This window comes from Larimichthys crocea, chromosome XVIII (genome assembly GCF_000972845.2).
Source record: "Larimichthys crocea isolate SSNF chromosome XVIII, L_crocea_2.0, whole genome shotgun sequence".
Lineage (NCBI taxonomy): Eukaryota > Metazoa > Chordata > Actinopteri > Sciaenidae > Larimichthys > Larimichthys crocea.
Genome location: NC_040028.1, coordinates 18,467,043 through 18,484,774, shown reverse-complemented (window position 1 = coordinate 18,484,774; position 17,732 = coordinate 18,467,043). Strand labels below are relative to the sequence as shown.

The window sequence follows — 17,732 nt, the reverse complement described above, 5'->3', positions numbered from 1 at the left end:
GCAACGAGCGCCGAAGAACATGAAATTATACCCTCGCTCGCCTCTTGCTGTTAGAAACCTTAGCAACCCAGATCCATCGCATTCATTGACCTTCAGTTAAGGAAAATGAGGATGATAAGTCATAGATGGATGGGACTAAAGCTCACAGTCATGTGACGTAAAATATGTTTCACACAGTAGGTTCTGACTAATATTGAATGATTTTAATAACGATAAAGATCAATGATTATTATTTTAATTGTTATATCGTTAGTTTGATGTCATGTGATTTCATTACTAAGCTACATAATTACAAATGTACTTATTTGTTTATATTCAATTCAGTTTCAGGTTGGATAAAATCAGGGTGTAGTGTCTGAAAGCAAGCCAAGTCCCAGAGTTAGATACGGTGGTTACCATGGATATCTAAAAGCAGACATCTTTATGCATGAGAGGCACTTCCTGTGCAGTTTTCTCAGTACTGCACACCAAGCCAGTGCGTCCGCAGAACACTCCTTTTTTAAATCTAGACAGTTACACAACTAAAAGGTCCTTTGAGATGGAGCCCCATTCTTCCTGATGCCAGTTTCTTTCAGCACAAATCACTCAATGCAAAATATCAAGGCCATTTCATTCCTTGGATCCACAAAATTGATTCGTATGTGACAGATATTTTAGAGGAATGTATTTTTTTTTTTTATAGTAGTTCTTCAATTCACTAGAATCAAGCCACTGCTAATGAGTAAACTGTTAATTATACATAATTTGACTTTTTAATGTGGAAAACAAGGCAGGAAATGGCCTGTATGACTTCTTCTGCTGGTTATTCTATGGCACACACATACCAACACACCGAAAGCTGCTTTCTTGATGCCCCTGACAGAAATAAATGAGAAATCAGTCATGCTATTTTTTTTTCATAATCAGAGAAATGTGTTGCTAAGAGTACAGTTTAATAACTTCAGCTTAATTCTCACTGTTTATTTTTTATTTTTTCCAAGTCTTAGTCTTCCCTGCTTCTTCACCGAATTTCTGTTTTTGTCCCCCTTACAACCTCCACCCCTCCCGCTGTTCTCTCGTCAGTCAAACCCAGAGAAGTCCTCATGTGTTTTACCGCCACGACCTGATCAACCAGCTGCAGCATAACCACGCTCTGGTCACCCTGGTGGCTGAGAACCTCTCGGCCTACATGGAGACCATGAGGCAGTTCTCTAAAGGTACACCGCCGTGGCGTGGCCAGAAATAGAACCATGCGTCAGTCTGACATTTCATTTTCATAGTTACAGCTGTGTGTATCTGTGTCTTTCTTTTTCTTTATCTGTTTCTTTTTTTTTTCATTAACAGAAGAACAGGCTGAGTTTGACCCGCAGACGGTCAGGCCAGGAAGCCGCTACAGCCATGTCCAGGAAGTACAGGAACGCCTCAACTTCCTGAGGTACAACGTCGCCTCAAGTATCTCATACTCAAATACAGCAAATGAACAAGAGATTAGGGGAAGTACACCTAAAAGCTGAGACTTCAACTAAGAATGGAAGAAGTGCAGGACACTGTCTTATTAAATTTAAAATTATACATATGCTCCACTTCTCAAAGGGAAAATTACATAATATCCAGAAGTATCACCTCTGTGCGATAAGTGTAAATCTTCCATTGCAACCCATCTTCATAGTTATTGACTCTTTCTGGTCTGGTGTTTTTAATATAATGTCCGAGGTTATGAGGTTTGTGATAAAGCCAGAACCCTTACTTATTCTCTGAAACCTTTAAAAAAAAATTAAACAAAGCACAACGATGTTTTATTTCATATGGTCTTATAATAGCGAAGAAAATTATTCTTACGTTATGGAAGAGTGTAAACACACCAACATCTAAGATGTGGCTAGAAGAATTAACTAACACACTATCTGGAAAGAATAAGGTATGTTCTAGAAGACAGACTCCAACATTTTGACGCAACAACCTTTTTTACAGTACCTTGCTAATACAAATCCAATTTAAAACTCGGCCTCCTATATGTATAGCAGAGTTCCCGTGATATTTTCCATGCGGGTCTTCTCCAGGGGTTAGGGGGTGGTTTTTTGTCAACCTGTTATGTTCTGTTCCTGTGTATGTGTTCTGTAATTGCTCTGTTTGTATTATAAATGCCCAATAAAAATACATGGGATAAAAAGAATGAAAGAAGAAGAAATCTAGATGTAAACCTTAATTATAAAGCATTATCTGCCTTAAAAAATTACTTTGAGTCGGGGACAAATCTCTCATGTGTTGGCTCAAATCAGCGATAACAAATTGCTTCCAAGTATTGTTGTGCCAGTTCAGAGATAAATCGTGTCTCTTATTCACCAATGGCACAGAGCGCGAGATGATTATAAAATCTGAGGTAACGTTCATGCACATATACACGTAAGAGAGGAAATATATCATATTATGGGAGCTACACAATACATCCACATTTGTGTGTTAGCCATTAGGCTGCTCAGTTAAATTGGCTTGTTCAAAGATAACTGGGGGTAATTGGGGACGAGGAGTGGTGCCCAGTGACTTCACCCCCACCAGAAATTATGCAACTACATGCCCTTCACACGAACCTTTTCTCTAACCATCAGGCCACCAGGATCCACTATTGATTTTCTGACTGTCTTTTTTTTGTTGCCAGGTTCCTTCTAAAAGACGGCCAGCTGTGGTTGTGCGCCCCTCAGGCCAAGCAGATCTGGAAGTGTCTGGCTGAGAACGCAGTGTTTCTGTGTGACCGCGAGGCCTGCTTCAAATGGTACCGCTTCATTTGATCTTGTCCTGTCAGCTTTGAACGAATTCCCTCGCATTACTTATTCAGCAAGCGTCTGAACGCTGTGTTATTTTTCTGTCACCCACCAACAGGTACTCCAAGCTGATGGGTGATGAGCCAGACCTGGACCCGGACATCAATAAGGACTTCTTTGAGAACAATGTTCTGCAGCTGGACCCGTCTCTGCTGACGGAGAATGGCATGAAGTGCTTTGAGAGGTTCTTCAAGGCTGTCAATTGCAGAGAGGGCAAGCTGGTAGCAAAGCGCAGGGCCTACATGATGGATGACCTGGAACTAATAGGCTTGGACTACCTTTGGAGGGTGAGGAGATTTGTTGCAACAGGCACAGATGTTTTTGTTTGTTTGGGAGGGAGACCGGTACTCTTCCTGTCCTTTTTGTGCTCTGCGGTTTGATGATAATCGGAAAAAAGATCTTCCTAATTAACTTGAAACACATTGGTGATCTGTGTAGGCTGTGGTTGCTGTGCAGTGTTTTACCTTGCTTTGGACGACAGTGTCTGCCTTAATGTAATTGGTTAGGCTCACGGTACACTTGCACTCTCTGCCCTAAAATAACTTAAAAAACATTGACATATTGGCCGTAACTAGTGACGAGAGCAATATAGTTAACAGGTTGTGACAGCGGTGCACTGTCATCGTAGCCTCGAGGTAGCAATTGCATTGTTATCAAAAGAAGGGCTGACGAGAAGAGTCGTGCAGCAGCATTCCCATAGACGTTCTTGTTGTGTGTCATTTTGACAGACAAGCTAATGACAGACACAAGTTTGTCATCATAATAATATATACATATAGCCTGTTTAATAGAGTTTAAAAACATTTAATATTCAGCACGTCCAGATTATGCCTTTATCAGGACACAAAGAGAGAAGAGACTCTGACCTTGTGGTCACTTTTCATGTCCACACCACGTGAAGCAGACGAATGATTTTGCTTCTTCTGAACCACCCTGTCTCCTAGAAACTGTGTTTGTACGTTACTAAACTGTTTCCATAATTACCTTGTTTTCACAAACTGTCAGAGGCCAAGCACCCCTGTCAATCAATGTTACTTGCTTGTCCTGCATCCACAACCTCAATCCGTCATCAACTTTGGACACTCAGCTGCCAAAACATTTTGCGACAGTTAGGCTGTGTAGCATTATAGTTTACCAATGTGATGGCTAAAGCTGGCTAGACAACAAGGTCATGCAGTGAGGTCAAAGACTACTAGACAAGAGCTAATCACAGAATTGTGTGTCACTGTTCCTTAAATGTGATGGAGCGCTCTGCATTTTCTCTCCAGGTGGTAATTCAAGGAAGTGATGACATAGCCAGCCGAGCCATTGACCTGCTGAAAGAGATCTACACCAACCTGGGACCAAAACTACAAGTCAATCAGGTACATTGACTTCTCTGTCTTCTCTTAATCTGCTTTTGTTTTCTCTCTAATGTCCAGATTTGTCTTCTTCAAATCCTGTTTCAATCCCTGTCCTCGTCCTTTCAGGTTGAAATTCACGAAGATTTCATCCAGTCATGCTTCGACCGTCTGAAGGCGTCCTATGACACCCTGTGTGTGTTAGACGGAGACAAAGATAGCATTAACTGCGCCCGTCAGGAGGCGATCCGCATGGTGCGTGTTCTCACTGTGCTCAAGGAGTACATCAACGAGTGCGACAGCGACTACCACGAGGAGAGGACTATACTGCCGATGTCGAGGTATGATCGCAATGATTTTGTTTCTTTCTATATTACTGTACATCTGCTGGTTTTGCCATGAACATAGACTCTCAAGTCACCAAAGATGCCTTCAGTGTGACTGAATAACAAGAATAAACAAAATCAACATTATCTTCATCCCTACAGGTCACACATTAATACATAATTTCTCTCAAAATTTGATGCATTCTTGCTCAGTATAACTGCGCATCTGTTTCCCCCTCTGAGTGTCTATGCTCCAGAACAAGACAAGTGTATTTATCCACACGCTCACAACCTATTTCTCCCGTTTCTCTGGCAGAGCTTTCCGTGGGAAGCACATCACGTTGATCGTCCGTTTCCCCAACCAGGGGCGTCAGGTGGACGACCTGGATATCTGGTCACACACCAACGACACAATCGGCTCGGTTCGGCGCGGCATCCTTAACCGGATCAAGGCCAACGCCGCGCATACCAAGATAGAGCTCTTTATTGGTGGGGAGGTTGTTGATCCGGCTGACGACAGGAAGCTGATTGGACAGCTGAATTTGAAGGACAAAACGGTGAGAGAGAGAGAGAGAGAGAAAAAAAAGATCTTTTCATTAAAGGTGCTGCGCAGTGTTTATTTTCACTGTTCATTAATAATGCATTGAACTTAGTGATCTCAACTGTGTCCACGTCATGTAACACATCTTTTTAGAGCAGCATTAACTCACTGCACTCACTTTTTTTAATAGCTGATCACAGCCAAGCTGACCCAGGTGAGTGCCAACATGCCCTCAAGCCCAGACAGCTCTTCTGACTCATCCACTGGATCTCCTGGTAACCACGGCAACCACTACAGCGATGGGCCCAACCCTGAGGTGGAAAGCTGTCTTCCTGGTGTGGTGAGTTAACAGCACACACACTTAACTGACTGTATAAACAGAGCCTGCATTTTAAACATTTTTGTTTGGCTTGTTTCTTATTGTTTACACTAACACCCTTACACCCTATTTTACAGATTATGTCGCTGCATCTGCGCTACATATCCTTCCTGTGGCAGGTTGCTGACCTGGGCTGCAACCTCAACATGCCCCTGCTTAGAGATGGAGCTCGAGTTCTCATGAAGCTCATGCCCCCAGGTATATACGTGCACCGGTGCTCTGAAATCTGTCCAGCCAGTTTACTTGATGAAAACCGTGCACAAGGCGCACCGTAGGCTATGTTAGCTCAGCGGTCATGTTTCTGCGTCCTATCTTTTTTTTAGACAACACTACGGTGGAGAATCTGCGAGCTGTGTGTCTGGACCACGCCAAGCTCGGCGAGAACAGCCTCAGTCCTTCTCTCGACTCACGCTTCTTCGGCCCATCACCCTCACAAGTGCTCTACCTCATCGAGGTGTGTCTCATTTATTATATATGGAGCCCGACTAGTCTGTGATGCAGTCGTGTGTCATTCTGTGTTAATTTGGTGTGTGAACAGCAGTACTACATTTCTATTAGCAATCACGACATAGTATATAAATATGTGATCCATCCCACAAGGGAAAATGACAAAGGTTCACACTGTTCTCGCCCATGTTCCAGGTTGTTTATGCTTTGCTGATGCCAGCCAGTGCCACTCTGGGCGAGGACGCCAGCGACTTCCAGTACAACTTCTTGAAGAGCGGTGGGCTGCCCCTGGTGTTGAGCATGCTCACCAGGAACAACTTCCTCCCATCGGCAGACATGGAGACACGGCGTGGGGCTTACCTCAACGCACTGAAGATCGCGAAGCTCCTCCTTACCGCTGTAGGCTTCGGGCATGTGAAGGCTGTGGCCGAGGCCTGCCAGCCCAACGCTGAGGGGAATATTCCCGTCTCACCGGTTAGGCCACATGCATAACTCACACAGACACATACCTGTATGACTAGTTTCTCAGTGGCTGACTGACGTATCTCTGGCATGTCTTCATCTTTCTCCACACCCCCTTCCACTGCCCTGTCTTGCTTGTTTACAGATAAATCAGGCCACTCATGACCAGGCACTGGTCCTCCAGAGTGCCCTGCAAAACATCCCCAACCCTGCCTCAGAATGCATGCTGCGCAACGTAGCCATCCGCCTGGCCCAGCAGATTTCTGATGAAGTAACAGAAAATGTAAGGAACAAACTTTTTTTCTAACAAACACGGGATGAGTAAATTAATTAATTATTTTTATTAAGCAGTGCTGTCTGTAATAATAGTGTTTATGGGACAATTTTTTTCACCAGAATTTCTTCCAGGCATCAAAGTACATCCCAGACATTTGTGTCATCCGAGCGGTACAGAAAATAGTGTGGGCATCAGGCTGTGGTACAGTGCAGCTCGTCTTCAGTTCAAATGAAGAAATCAGCAAGATATATGAGAAGGTAAGTTACCTTTAGATGTTATTTGAGTTTTTGTTGTCAAGTTATTTTAGAAAACATCACAAGTATAATAAATTGTAAAGAAAAAACACAGTCTCCAAATGTCCAAAGCTTTGAGTAAAGTACAAGCAAAAGACAAAGAGCTCTTGGTGGACCTTCAGGTGATTTGCAACGCTGTATGTATAACGTCTTTCTTCTTTCCTTTTCCTTTCAGACAAATGCAGCTAAGGAGCCAGACGGGGAGGACGAGCAGGTGTGTTGCGAGGCCCTGGAAGTGATGACGCTGTGCTTCGCCCTCATGCCCACCGCTCTGGACACGCTCAGTAAGGAGAAGGCTTGGCAGACCTTCATCATAGACTTGCTGCTACACTGCCACAGCAAGTGAGTACACCAGGATGCGTGCCAGACAGTTGCTGAAGCATAAATGGAGACGTCCCCGTCATCCCGAGCCCTTTTTATAGTTCTGACAGGATGTCGTCATTTGTCTTTAACAGATCTGTGCGTCAAATGGCCCAAGAGCAGTTTTTCCTGATGGCAACTAGGTGTTGTATGGGCCATCGACCCCTCCTCTTCTTTATCACCCTCCTCTTTACTGTGCTCGGGGTAAGTGGCTCTAAAGCCTCGACTATCATTTCTCTTTCTCTTTTTATTATATGCATTATAATGCATCACCACAAGGTACTAATTTCAAATGTTCCACATCCAGAGTACAGCCAAGGAGCGAGCCAAACACGCTGGAGACTACTTCACTTTACTCAGACATCTTCTGAACTATGCCTACAACAGCAACATCAACCTGCCAAACGCTGAGGTGCTCCTCAACAATGAGATCGACTGGCTGAAACGGATAAGGGTAATCACAAGTCCATGACCTGTTTTTAATATCATATTTATTCATAAATAACCGTATGTTTTGAGTGCGTGAGCTGATGGTATGCAACATGTTTGCATTGCAAGGATGAGGTTAAGAGGACAGGGGAGACTGGTGTGGAGGAGACCATCCTGGAGGGTCACCTTGGGGTCACCAAAGAGCTTTTAGCCTTCCAGACACCAGAGAAGAAGTACTACATCGGCTGCGAGAAAGGAGGAGCGAACCTCATTAAGGTGCGATGAACAGACCAAAGAAAACTACCCATTCTATAGTGTTGTCTCCTTTCTCACAACATCACTAAGAGTTCTCTCTCTCTCTTCCTGATCAGGAGCTGATTGACGACTTCATCTTCCCCGCATCTAATGTGTACTTGCAGTACATGAAGAGTGGGGAGTTCCCCACAGAGCAGGCCATCCCTGTGTGCAGCACTCCTGCTTCCATCAATGCTGGCTTTGAGCTACTGGTAGCACTCGCCGTGGGCTGTGTCCGCAACCTCAAGCAAATCGTTGACACCCTGACTGACATGTACTACTTAGGTAGGGAGACACCAGTGTGGCAATGTTACACATGCATATTTTTTGAGTTGATTTATAAATGACATCATGTTCCTTCCCTCTCTTACCAGGTTGTGAGACACTGACAGAATGGGAGTACTTGCCTCCGGTGGGGCCGCGACCCAACAAAGGCTTTGTAGGTTTGAAGAACGCCGGGGCCACCTGTTATATGAACTCCGTCATTCAGCAGCTGTACATGATCCCTCCAATCCGCAATGGCATCCTGGCCATCGAGGGCACGGGCACCGATGTGGACGATGACATGTCGGGGGATGAGAAGCAAGAGAATGAGGTACACACTGAGAGTCTGTGTTGTTTGTTTTGAGCCCGATGATGATGATCATCCTTTATCAGAATCCCATGACTGATAAAATGTGGCCAACTCTAGGCTCGTAGGCCATGTAGGCTGAGCTGAGAGCTGAGGGCATCGTGATTACAGCTGATCATCATTTGGCCATTACAAATTTCAGCAGAAAGTACTGAACATTGTGGATGTGGAGACATGTTATGTTACATTTTTATGTTCTGCCCTACAGAGCAACGTGGATCCTCGTGACGAGGTGTTCAGCTACCACCATCAGTTCGATGATAAACCCTCCAGCAAGTCAGAGGACAGGAAAGAGTACAACATTGGAGTACTGCGTCACCTACAAGTCATTTTTGGACATCTGGCTGCATCCAGATTGCAGTACTATGTCCCAAGAGGATTCTGGAAACAGTTCAGGTATTTCAAAAACTCAAAGTCAACTTTGATCCGCGTTGTTTTTTTTTGTTTTGTTTTTTTTTGCCTGTTTAGCAGTTGCTGACGTGTAATTGTCTTTGTTCTGTTCCGTTCCTGTTTAAGGTTATGGGGTGAGCCGGTGAACTTGAGGGAGCAGCACGATGCCCTGGAGTTCTTCAACTCTTTGGTGGACAGTTTGGATGAAGCTCTGAAGGCACTGGGCCACCCCGCTATGCTTAGCAAGGTGCTGGGGGGGTCCTTTGCTGACCAGAAGATCTGTCAGGGATGCCCCCACAGGTTAGTGCAACTCCTCCCCCTGGAAATCATTTAATAGTTTGACAACCTTGGTTCTTAATAATTTTTTTTCTGTTTTCAGGTATGAGTGTGAGGAATCATTCACAACACTCAATGTTGACATCAGAAACCACCAGAACCTGTTGGACTCCATGGAGCAGTATGTTAAAGGAGATCTGCTTGAGGGGGCCAATGCCTACCACTGTGAGAAGTGTAATAAGAAGGTAAGAATGGAGCACGCTTCTGGTCACCAGCCAACGTTAGACTGAAGTGCTATGGTAAAATAAAGGAGCCGTTCAGGGCCGGAGAGTAACCCGAATGCCTTGCTCCCTTTTGTCAGGTGGACACAGTGAAGCGCCTGCTGATCAAGAAGCTGCCGCCCGTCCTGGCCATCCAGCTGAAACGCTTCGACTATGACTGGGAGAGGGAGTGTGCCATCAAGTTCAATGACTACTTTGAGTTCCCCAGGGAGCTGGACATGGAGCCGTACACGGTAGCTGGTGTGGCCAAATTAGAGGGCGATGACGTCAACCCGGAGAACCAGGTGATCCAACAGAACGAGCCCTCTGAACCCACACCTCCAGGCAGCTCCAAGTATCGTCTGGTGGGAGTGCTGGTCCACTCAGGCCAGGCCAGCGGTGGACACTACTATTCCTACATAATCCAGAGGAATGGGGGCGACGGCGAGAAGAACCGCTGGTATAAATTCGACGATGGCGATGTGACTGAGTGCAAGATGGACGATGAGGAGGAAATGAAGAACCAGTGCTTCGGAGGGGAATATATGGGCGAGGTGTTCGATCATATGATGAAAAGGATGTCGTACCGGAGGCAGAAGCGCTGGTGGAACGCCTACATCCTATTCTATGAGCGTATGGACTCACTGGACAAGGACAGCGAGCTTGTCAAATACATCTCGGAGTTGACCATCTCCTCCACCAAGCCGCATCAGGTCAAGATGCCTGGTGTCATCGAGTGCAGCGTCCGCAAGCAGAACGTCCAATTCATGCACAACCGAATGCAATACAGCCTGGAATATTTCCAGTTCATTAAGAAACTTCTGACCTGTAACAGTGTCTATTTAAACCCTCCTCCAGGTATGCATCCTTTCAGTGTGTGTGTGCAGCTTAATGTGCTTTTAAACTAAATGAGTGGATCTTATGTATTATTATATATTAAAAGATCAGTGTAGGGTGGTTGTGAACACATCTATCTAATTTTCCCACACCGTGTAGGTAAGGTAAAGTTAAAAACCTCTTCTGGGGTTGAGACCTGGCCAAGACGGCAGCTTAAAATATCGTCTTAGATTAAACGGCATACAAACAAGCAACAGATAAAACAATATTCTGAAGGGTAATGAGGTAATAAAAATAGGTAATAAGTCTTTATATCTGGTTATCAACAATATAATACGAGCGAACGCTTTGGTGTGCAGGATTGTGACGAAATGTGAGGCATGTGATTTGTCAGAGCTCCACAGTATCACACCACTCCACCAGTCATGACCCTGCCTGTCCAATAACAGGCCGTCTTTGATCCTTTTTAACAGCGATGAACTCCTCATCGCATCTCTCCTCGTACACAAGCTTCTCTTTTTAAAGTTACAGCAGTTGCCGTTCGGTTTTATCACTGATCTGCGGCTCGCTCGTCTGAAAAATACATTTCAAAGTGGTGCTAATACACGGCAACCCCTCTGGAAAATAACTGGTGGTCAGTAGCGCTTAGGGCTACCGAGAAATGCGCCGCCTCCGTGATGCATTATTAATGGAGCCTGTGCCTCGTAATGTTCCACCGGAAAATAAATATTTGAGGGCAGTCATCAGCACAGAAGCTGAAGTTGAAGAACATGAAATGTTTAGTGAGTGATTTGCAAAACCAGTTTTAGTCTTTATACGGTAAATTTTTATGACATTGATTGGCCTGACTCATTACTGGACCTTTTTTGTAGTTTGCTTTGAGCCTTAATGCTGCTTCACCTTAATTTATGTGAGATTGAACTAGGATGAGACATGTTTTACCGGTGTTCAGTATGTTTATACATCACTTATGCACTATGATGTGTATATAAAGTACTGCCTGTCAGTAGTAGTAGGACACATTATTTGTTGTGTTGGATTTGAAATGAAGCGGTGGCTGTGAGGTTAAAGAGCCAACTGTCGGCTTCAGTTCAAGGATGTGAAGACAAATTTAGAGATATTATTACTTTAACAACCTCTACATGTGCACATACCAGATTTCAGTCATTTAGTTTGTCTGAGTCACCAGTGTTGATGTCAACACAATGACTGTGTTGGTGTCTGGGTGTAGCTTCACAGGCACAACAATCGAAGCAAACACCCTGGAAGATTTTCATTGTTTCCACTGCTGTGTTTTCATTAGGACAAGACCATCTTCTGCCAGAGGCAGAGGAGATTGCTATGATAAGTGCTCAGCTGGCTGCCAGGTTCCTCTTCAGCACAGGTTTTCACACCAAGAAAGTAGTACGGGGTCCTGCCAGTGACTGGTAAGCTCTGCCTGCCGCTTTTTTTGTGTGGGGGGGGGGTTTCTCTCTGCTGTGTCCTTCTCTATAAATATTCTCCTCGTCCTTCCCACCAGGTACGACGCCCTCTGCATCCTGCTGAGACACAGTAAGAATGTACGCTATTGGTTTGCACACAATGTTCTGTTTGCGTACCCCAACCGCTTCTCGGAGTACCTGCTCGAGTGCCCGAGCGCTGAGGTCCGTGGCGCATTTGCCAAGCTCATCGTCTTCATCGCCCACTTCTCCCTGCAAGACGGCCCCTGCCCCTCACCCACCGCCTCACCTGGACCCTCTACACAGGTTGGTGCTGAGCACTGTGGAGGGGGGGATTGTGTTTTTATTAAGACTTTCTGGAAGTCTGTTTGAATCACACATTTCCTGGAAGATACTGTAGGCAGTCTGTATCACTGAGAAACTGAGAAACCCTGCTGTGGTTTGTTTGTTGTTTCCCGTGTTTGTGCATCAGGGCTGTGATAATCTCAGTCTAAGTGACCACCTGTTGAGAGCTGTACTCAACCTGCTCAGAAGAGAGGTTTCTGAACACGGCCGTCACCTGCAGCAGTACTTCAACCTCTTTGTCATGTATGCCAATCTGGGTAAGGAGCACACGGCGATCACACTGCTGTCACCTGCATGTGTTTCTTAGTGAACTGTACCAACACGGTGTATGCAAAATATAATTACTAATGAGTTTCTTCTGCACAGGCCTGGCAGAGAAGACCCAGCTGTTGAAGCTGAACGTCCCTGCCACTTTCATGTTGGTCGCTCTGGACGAGGGTCCCGGCCCTCCCATCAAATACCAGTACGCTGAGCTGGGCAAGCTCTACACTGTGGTCTCCCAGCTGGTCCGTTGCTGTGACGTCTCTTCACGCATGCAGTCCTCCATCAATGGTAAGTTTTTTTGTTTTTTGTTTTTTAATCTTGAGCCACACATAATGTGATTTGACAGGAATAAATAAATCATGAAACAGCGTAGGGATGGAGAGTTGGAGCCCAATGAGGATTTTCATCCTTGCTCAGGATCAAGTGACTGACAAACCAGCCACTCTGAGCCTCTGTGTTGTGTAAGCAGAGCTTGGAGCTGAGGGCTTTCAGAGACGAAGGATAAAAGACGGATATTGGCTTTAAATAACTCCATCATATGAGTGACTTTAAATTCCTTCCCCTCCATCCTCTCCAGGTAACCCTCCGCTCCCTAATCCGTACGGTGACACCAACCTGACAGCCCCAGTGATGCCGGTGCAGCAGCTGGTGGCGGAGATCCTGTTCGTGAGGACCAGCTATGTGAAGAAGATCATCGAGGACTGCAGCAACTCTGAGGAGACGGTGAAGCTGCTTCGCTTCAGCTGCTGGGAGAACCCTCAGTTCTCTTCCACTGTGCTCAGTGAGCTGCTCTGGCAGGTAAATGTCTCCCTGACATCAGGATAGCCATCACTCATGCAGCCTTCTTACTATGTTCAGATTATATATGCGTTGTGTGTCTGCAGGTGGCGTACTCCTACACCTACGAGCTGAGGCCTTACCTGGACTTGCTGCTACAGATCCTGCTCATCGAGGACTCCTGGCAGACACACAGGTCAGACTGAAAGCTCGGTGTGTGAGTCGTGAGTGCTGCGTTGTTTTGAATGTGATCAGAGTTTAAATGTTTCCCTGTTTTGGTCCTGTAGGATCCACAACGTGCTGAAGGGCATTCCTGATGACAGAGATGGGCTTTTTGACACCATCCAGCGCTCCAAGAACCACTACCAGAAACGAGCCTACCAGTGCATCAAGTGCATGGTGGCCCTCTTTAGCAACTGCTCTGTGGCTTACCAGATCTTACAGGTGTGCTTACAGATGACGCAGATCTTCTGGAATTCTTTATTTCACTTTACCCCACAAGAAGTGTATATGTATGTATATGCTAATCAGCATGTTCTTCTTGTGCATACAGAGTAATGGTGACCTGAAACGGAAGTGGACGTGGGCAGTGGAGTGGTTAGGCGATGAGCTGGAGAGGAGGCCATACACAGGAAACCCCCAGTACACCTACAACAACTGGTCCCCTCCAGTTCAGAGCAACGAGACCTCCAACGGCTATTTCCTGGAGCGGTCACACAGTGCACGTATGACACTGGCCAAAGCCTGTGAACTTTGTCCCGAGGAGGTAATGGCATTGACATTGTACCCTTCACACACACACAGACACACACATGCACACACACACTTGCACACCACACCACACACACACACACAAAACAAACATTTGCTTAATTTCAGATTATCTTCCAGTGTGAGGGATTGTGTTTAGGGAGCCAAACGTACCAGTATCTAAAGCTGTAGGACACTGTATACAGTAGGTTTGGACACTCCTTCTTGTTCAGTCTTATTTTTATTATTTTCTATACTGAAGAACATCAGAACTATGAAATAACATAAATATGTGGTAAACAAACCAGACTCTTCAAAGTAGCCACCTTTTGCCTCTGACAGCGTCGTACACTCTTGGTTTTCTGAGTCGGCTTCATGAAATCGTCAACAATTACCGGTGTGCCTTGCCAAAAGTTAATTAATGGAACTTCTTCTTTCTTGGAGTTGTGTTGGCAAACAGTAAATGGGTCTTTTCAGCTACTGTAGTTATCCATATTATGGCAAGAACCCCCAACTATGGAAAGAAAAACGACAGTCTTATCATTGCCTTCAAACACGAAGGTCAGTTTCCAGGAAAACTTGTGAATGCATCATCATGTGCAGTCACAAAAACCATCAGACGCTATGTTTGAAACCGGCTATCATGAGGACCGCCCCAGGAGAGGAAGAAATAAGTTTGTCACAGTTACCAGCCTGTGAAATTGCCAGCAGCATCTCAGATGAGCACACGTCTACATCAACTGTTCGGAGGTAACTGCTTGAATCAGGCCTTCATGGTTGAATTGCTGCAAAGAAACCACGACTGAGGGAGACCAAGAAGGGCCAAGACACACAAGGAATGGACGTCAAACTATCTGAGTCCAAATTTGAGATTTTTGTGAGATGCCGAGAAGATGGAACGGGTGGTATCTGCATGTGTGGTTCCCACTCTGAAGCCATCAGACAGACCGTTTGTTTTTCAATGTGGCAATGACCACAAAACACACCTCCAGGCTCGTAACGAGGGAGTGCTGCGTCAGGTGACCTGGCACCCAACCTATGGAAGAGCAGAGTGAAGGCAAAGCAGCAAACAAGTGTTCAGCCTACACGAGAACTCGTGCAAAACAAACGGTGGCTACTTTGAAGAATCCAAAACATATTTTTCCATGTCCATTTATCTCATAGTTTTGAGAGTTCTAATAACATGAGAGGGTGTGTCCAAACTTTTGATGATGGTGATTTAACAATAAAACATCAGATATTCAGGACAGCTTTTCAGAATCACCACAGACTTTTCTGATTGTAGTCGAACATCAGTGTGGAGGGGGGTCTTTCTGTTACGAGTAAACACCACAGTAAAACATATCTACGTGGCCGAGGTTGCTATGGAGACGTAACAATAGCGTGAAGCACCGGTGAAGGTAACAGAAAAACCCCCTACACAGAAATACTGCAGGAGCTTTAACGATCCGATGAACCTGACGTGTATCACGTCACGTCATCACAACACTGAACCCACTGAAAATGGAATAACATGACCATCTTTGAACTGGGTGTGTATGTGTGTAAGAGCATGGCAGGGATTCACTGAGTGTTAGGTAGAGCAGAATATTTATTATATGACTGATTTAATGGTTTTCTTGATCTGATGTCATTATGAAGGGAGTATGTTTCAGTTTTGTAGCTGTTCCGTTTGATAGATTTCATAGCTAAACAAAAAAAATCGATTAATTGGACACAATTTTATCCAACGTGCCATTAAATGTAATAAGCTGCAGCTATGACATGTTTACTATGCTGATTGTTTGTTTTTTTGTATTGATTCATGGCTGCAGTTCACAATGCATACAAATATCATCATTTTCTTTAAAATAAGTTACTTGTATTTTGTTGAAAAATCCAGTCAAATGACACACTTCTCCTGTAATATTCCATACACAGCTCAAGTGTACTCAGGGAAGCCCAGGGAAGGTCAGTATTCCAGGCACCACAACATAAAGGAAGGAAATGAAACAAAATTTAATTACAGCAGAGAAACAATGAACAGTCGGCCAGTGAACACAGTAAAACACTTGTTTAGTTTAGAACTGCACAATTTTCAGTTTCCTGTAGCTTCAATTAGTCACCAGTGGCAGACTAGACACACTGACATGCTGAGTCCCCCATAGTTTGTCCCATTTTGTCAGCAATGCTCAGTTTTGTTTTGTTTTTGGACTCTTGATTTTGTATTTATGACACAAAATGTTTAATAAATAGTTGAGCACAGGTTTATAGGCAGTAAATGAATTAGCAGTTTTATATAGTACATAAACCCTTGACATGTGTATTATTGTTTTTCTATCTTTTACATGTAGAATGTTAACTTTCCACGTTACGTACACGCTCACGCTGCTAGAAACACAATCGCCATCCTCCATCCGGTTGTCCGTTCGTGTAGTAACAGGAGAGGTAGACGGGCCGTCCTGTGAGATGCCATACGGTGTAACTGGCATAAGAAATCATGTTATGCAGCCGCACGCAAAGAACAGATCTTTGTTCTCGCGCTGTCCGGTTGCCAAGTGCCAGTGATTTCGCCAAAGCAACATCACTGACGTAGCTCGTCCTCCATCTCATCTCAGTCTAGAGCTTCCTGCTTAACTCGAACTGTGACGCCACGAGCCGCCCGTGTGTGATGGAAAACACTCATCTGTACTTTAGTGTTCGGGAGTCGTTCCGGTATTTCGTCTGACGTCTGAAAACCACGAACATCCAAAATGTTTTCAGGAGATAAAAAAAAAAAAAACGTTTTCTCAGAAACAAGTTCTCAAAATCAACCTAAAACTCTGTAATGAAAACCTGTTTTCACAGTCATCAGTGAACTGTGTAATGTTTTCTATTTAGTTATAAATAAATCCACATGGATTATGAACAAAAGTCGTTACGCAGGTTTTTTAAAAACATGCAGCATGTTCCGACTCGCCTGTTTATGTCCGCCTCAGCTGGTAAATCAACAGTAAGGCTGTCCAACATGTTTCCACACAACACATCTGCCTATTCAAAGCTGTTTTACTACTAAAGGTTAAAATAATTCAGATTAACGTCCATGTGACACCGATGTGCGTGCTTCAGTCTGATCACAGAGCTCGTCGTCTGTCCTTGACTCACAACTCAGAATGTTATTTATCCAGAGCTATCCTCCTTCTGTAACAAACATGTTTACATCAGTCAATCAGATTCTTGAGTGCTGACTGTTCAGAGAAAAGAATAATAATAATATGTAGAAATATATCAATATATTGTGGTTTTCATCGGACAGCAGTGATTTAAACTGCGAGACCAGGACTGTCCTCTGCGTTAATTGGTTGTCGTTAATTTTTGCGCTGGCATCAAATCAGACGAGGCTCAGGCACAGAGTTAAGACGGCACGAGGATGGAGGAGGCTGTGATGGCATTTTAGTACATGAGCTGAACATACCAGACAGTTGTGTTAATAATGAACTGACTCATGTTGTAATATGTTGATTTGCACACGTTAAAACACAAGTGTAATGTCCCCCGTCACATAGACGCACACAGATTTACAGTTCAGTCTTTTTGAAGAGAGGCACACTGATGTAACGGCAGAGTGAGAGAGTTCATGAGCGCCTTGTTGGCTCTTTTTTCATTTCTAAACAATTAGCAGCAGCTCAGGTTTAGACTCCACCCACACACACGATCAGATCTCATTTAACTTGAAAACTTAACACAGTTGGAAACAAGCTGCACGTTATCTCACACTGAAATGCAGAAGCTTGACATCACACCCACCTGTTTGTTCAGATCAATTAGCAATGCCTGCTGTGTGTGTGTATATATATTT

General features: G+C 44.5%; 1 protein-coding gene across 7 annotated transcripts in view; it reads left to right on the top strand.

The window, feature by feature from the left end:
• Positions 1-17,732, top strand: part of usp9 (ubiquitin specific peptidase 9) — a 36,255-nt gene that overhangs the window by 15,390 nt on the left and 3,133 nt on the right. For 4 of the 7 annotated variants that reach the window (XM_019255755.2, XM_019255752.2, XM_019255754.2 and 1 more), the window contains 32 exons: positions 1,063-1,196; positions 1,324-1,414; positions 2,636-2,749; positions 2,857-3,085; positions 4,067-4,162; positions 4,268-4,479; positions 4,781-5,021; positions 5,196-5,345; positions 5,462-5,582; positions 5,708-5,838; positions 6,027-6,305; positions 6,439-6,576; positions 6,690-6,827; positions 7,039-7,205; positions 7,319-7,427; positions 7,531-7,677; positions 7,782-7,928; positions 8,024-8,231; positions 8,321-8,541; positions 8,786-8,973; positions 9,094-9,267; positions 9,347-9,488; positions 9,605-10,361; positions 11,644-11,767; positions 11,860-12,085; positions 12,252-12,381; positions 12,491-12,676; positions 12,966-13,186; positions 13,273-13,361; positions 13,453-13,609; positions 13,719-13,931; positions 15,836-15,865. In XM_019255755.2, coding sequence (XP_019111300.2) covers positions 1,063-1,196; positions 1,324-1,414; positions 2,636-2,749; positions 2,857-3,085; positions 4,067-4,162; positions 4,268-4,479; positions 4,781-5,021; positions 5,196-5,345; positions 5,462-5,582; positions 5,708-5,838; positions 6,027-6,305; positions 6,439-6,576; positions 6,690-6,827; positions 7,039-7,205; positions 7,319-7,427; positions 7,531-7,677; positions 7,782-7,928; positions 8,024-8,231; positions 8,321-8,541; positions 8,786-8,973; positions 9,094-9,267; positions 9,347-9,488; positions 9,605-10,361; positions 11,644-11,767; positions 11,860-12,085; positions 12,252-12,381; positions 12,491-12,676; positions 12,966-13,186; positions 13,273-13,361; positions 13,453-13,609; positions 13,719-13,931; positions 15,836-15,865 — 5,710 coding nt within the window. The remainder of the gene's footprint in view (positions 1-1,062; positions 1,197-1,323; positions 1,415-2,635; positions 2,750-2,856; positions 3,086-4,066; positions 4,163-4,267; positions 4,480-4,780; positions 5,022-5,195; positions 5,346-5,461; positions 5,583-5,707; positions 5,839-6,026; positions 6,306-6,438; positions 6,577-6,689; positions 6,828-7,038; positions 7,206-7,318; positions 7,428-7,530; positions 7,678-7,781; positions 7,929-8,023; positions 8,232-8,320; positions 8,542-8,785; positions 8,974-9,093; positions 9,268-9,346; positions 9,489-9,604; positions 10,362-11,643; positions 11,768-11,859; positions 12,086-12,251; positions 12,382-12,490; positions 12,677-12,965; positions 13,187-13,272; positions 13,362-13,452; positions 13,610-13,718; positions 13,932-15,835; positions 15,866-17,732) is intronic. The other 3 variants (XM_019255759.2, XM_019255757.2, XM_019255756.2) reach the window with 2 other exon arrangements.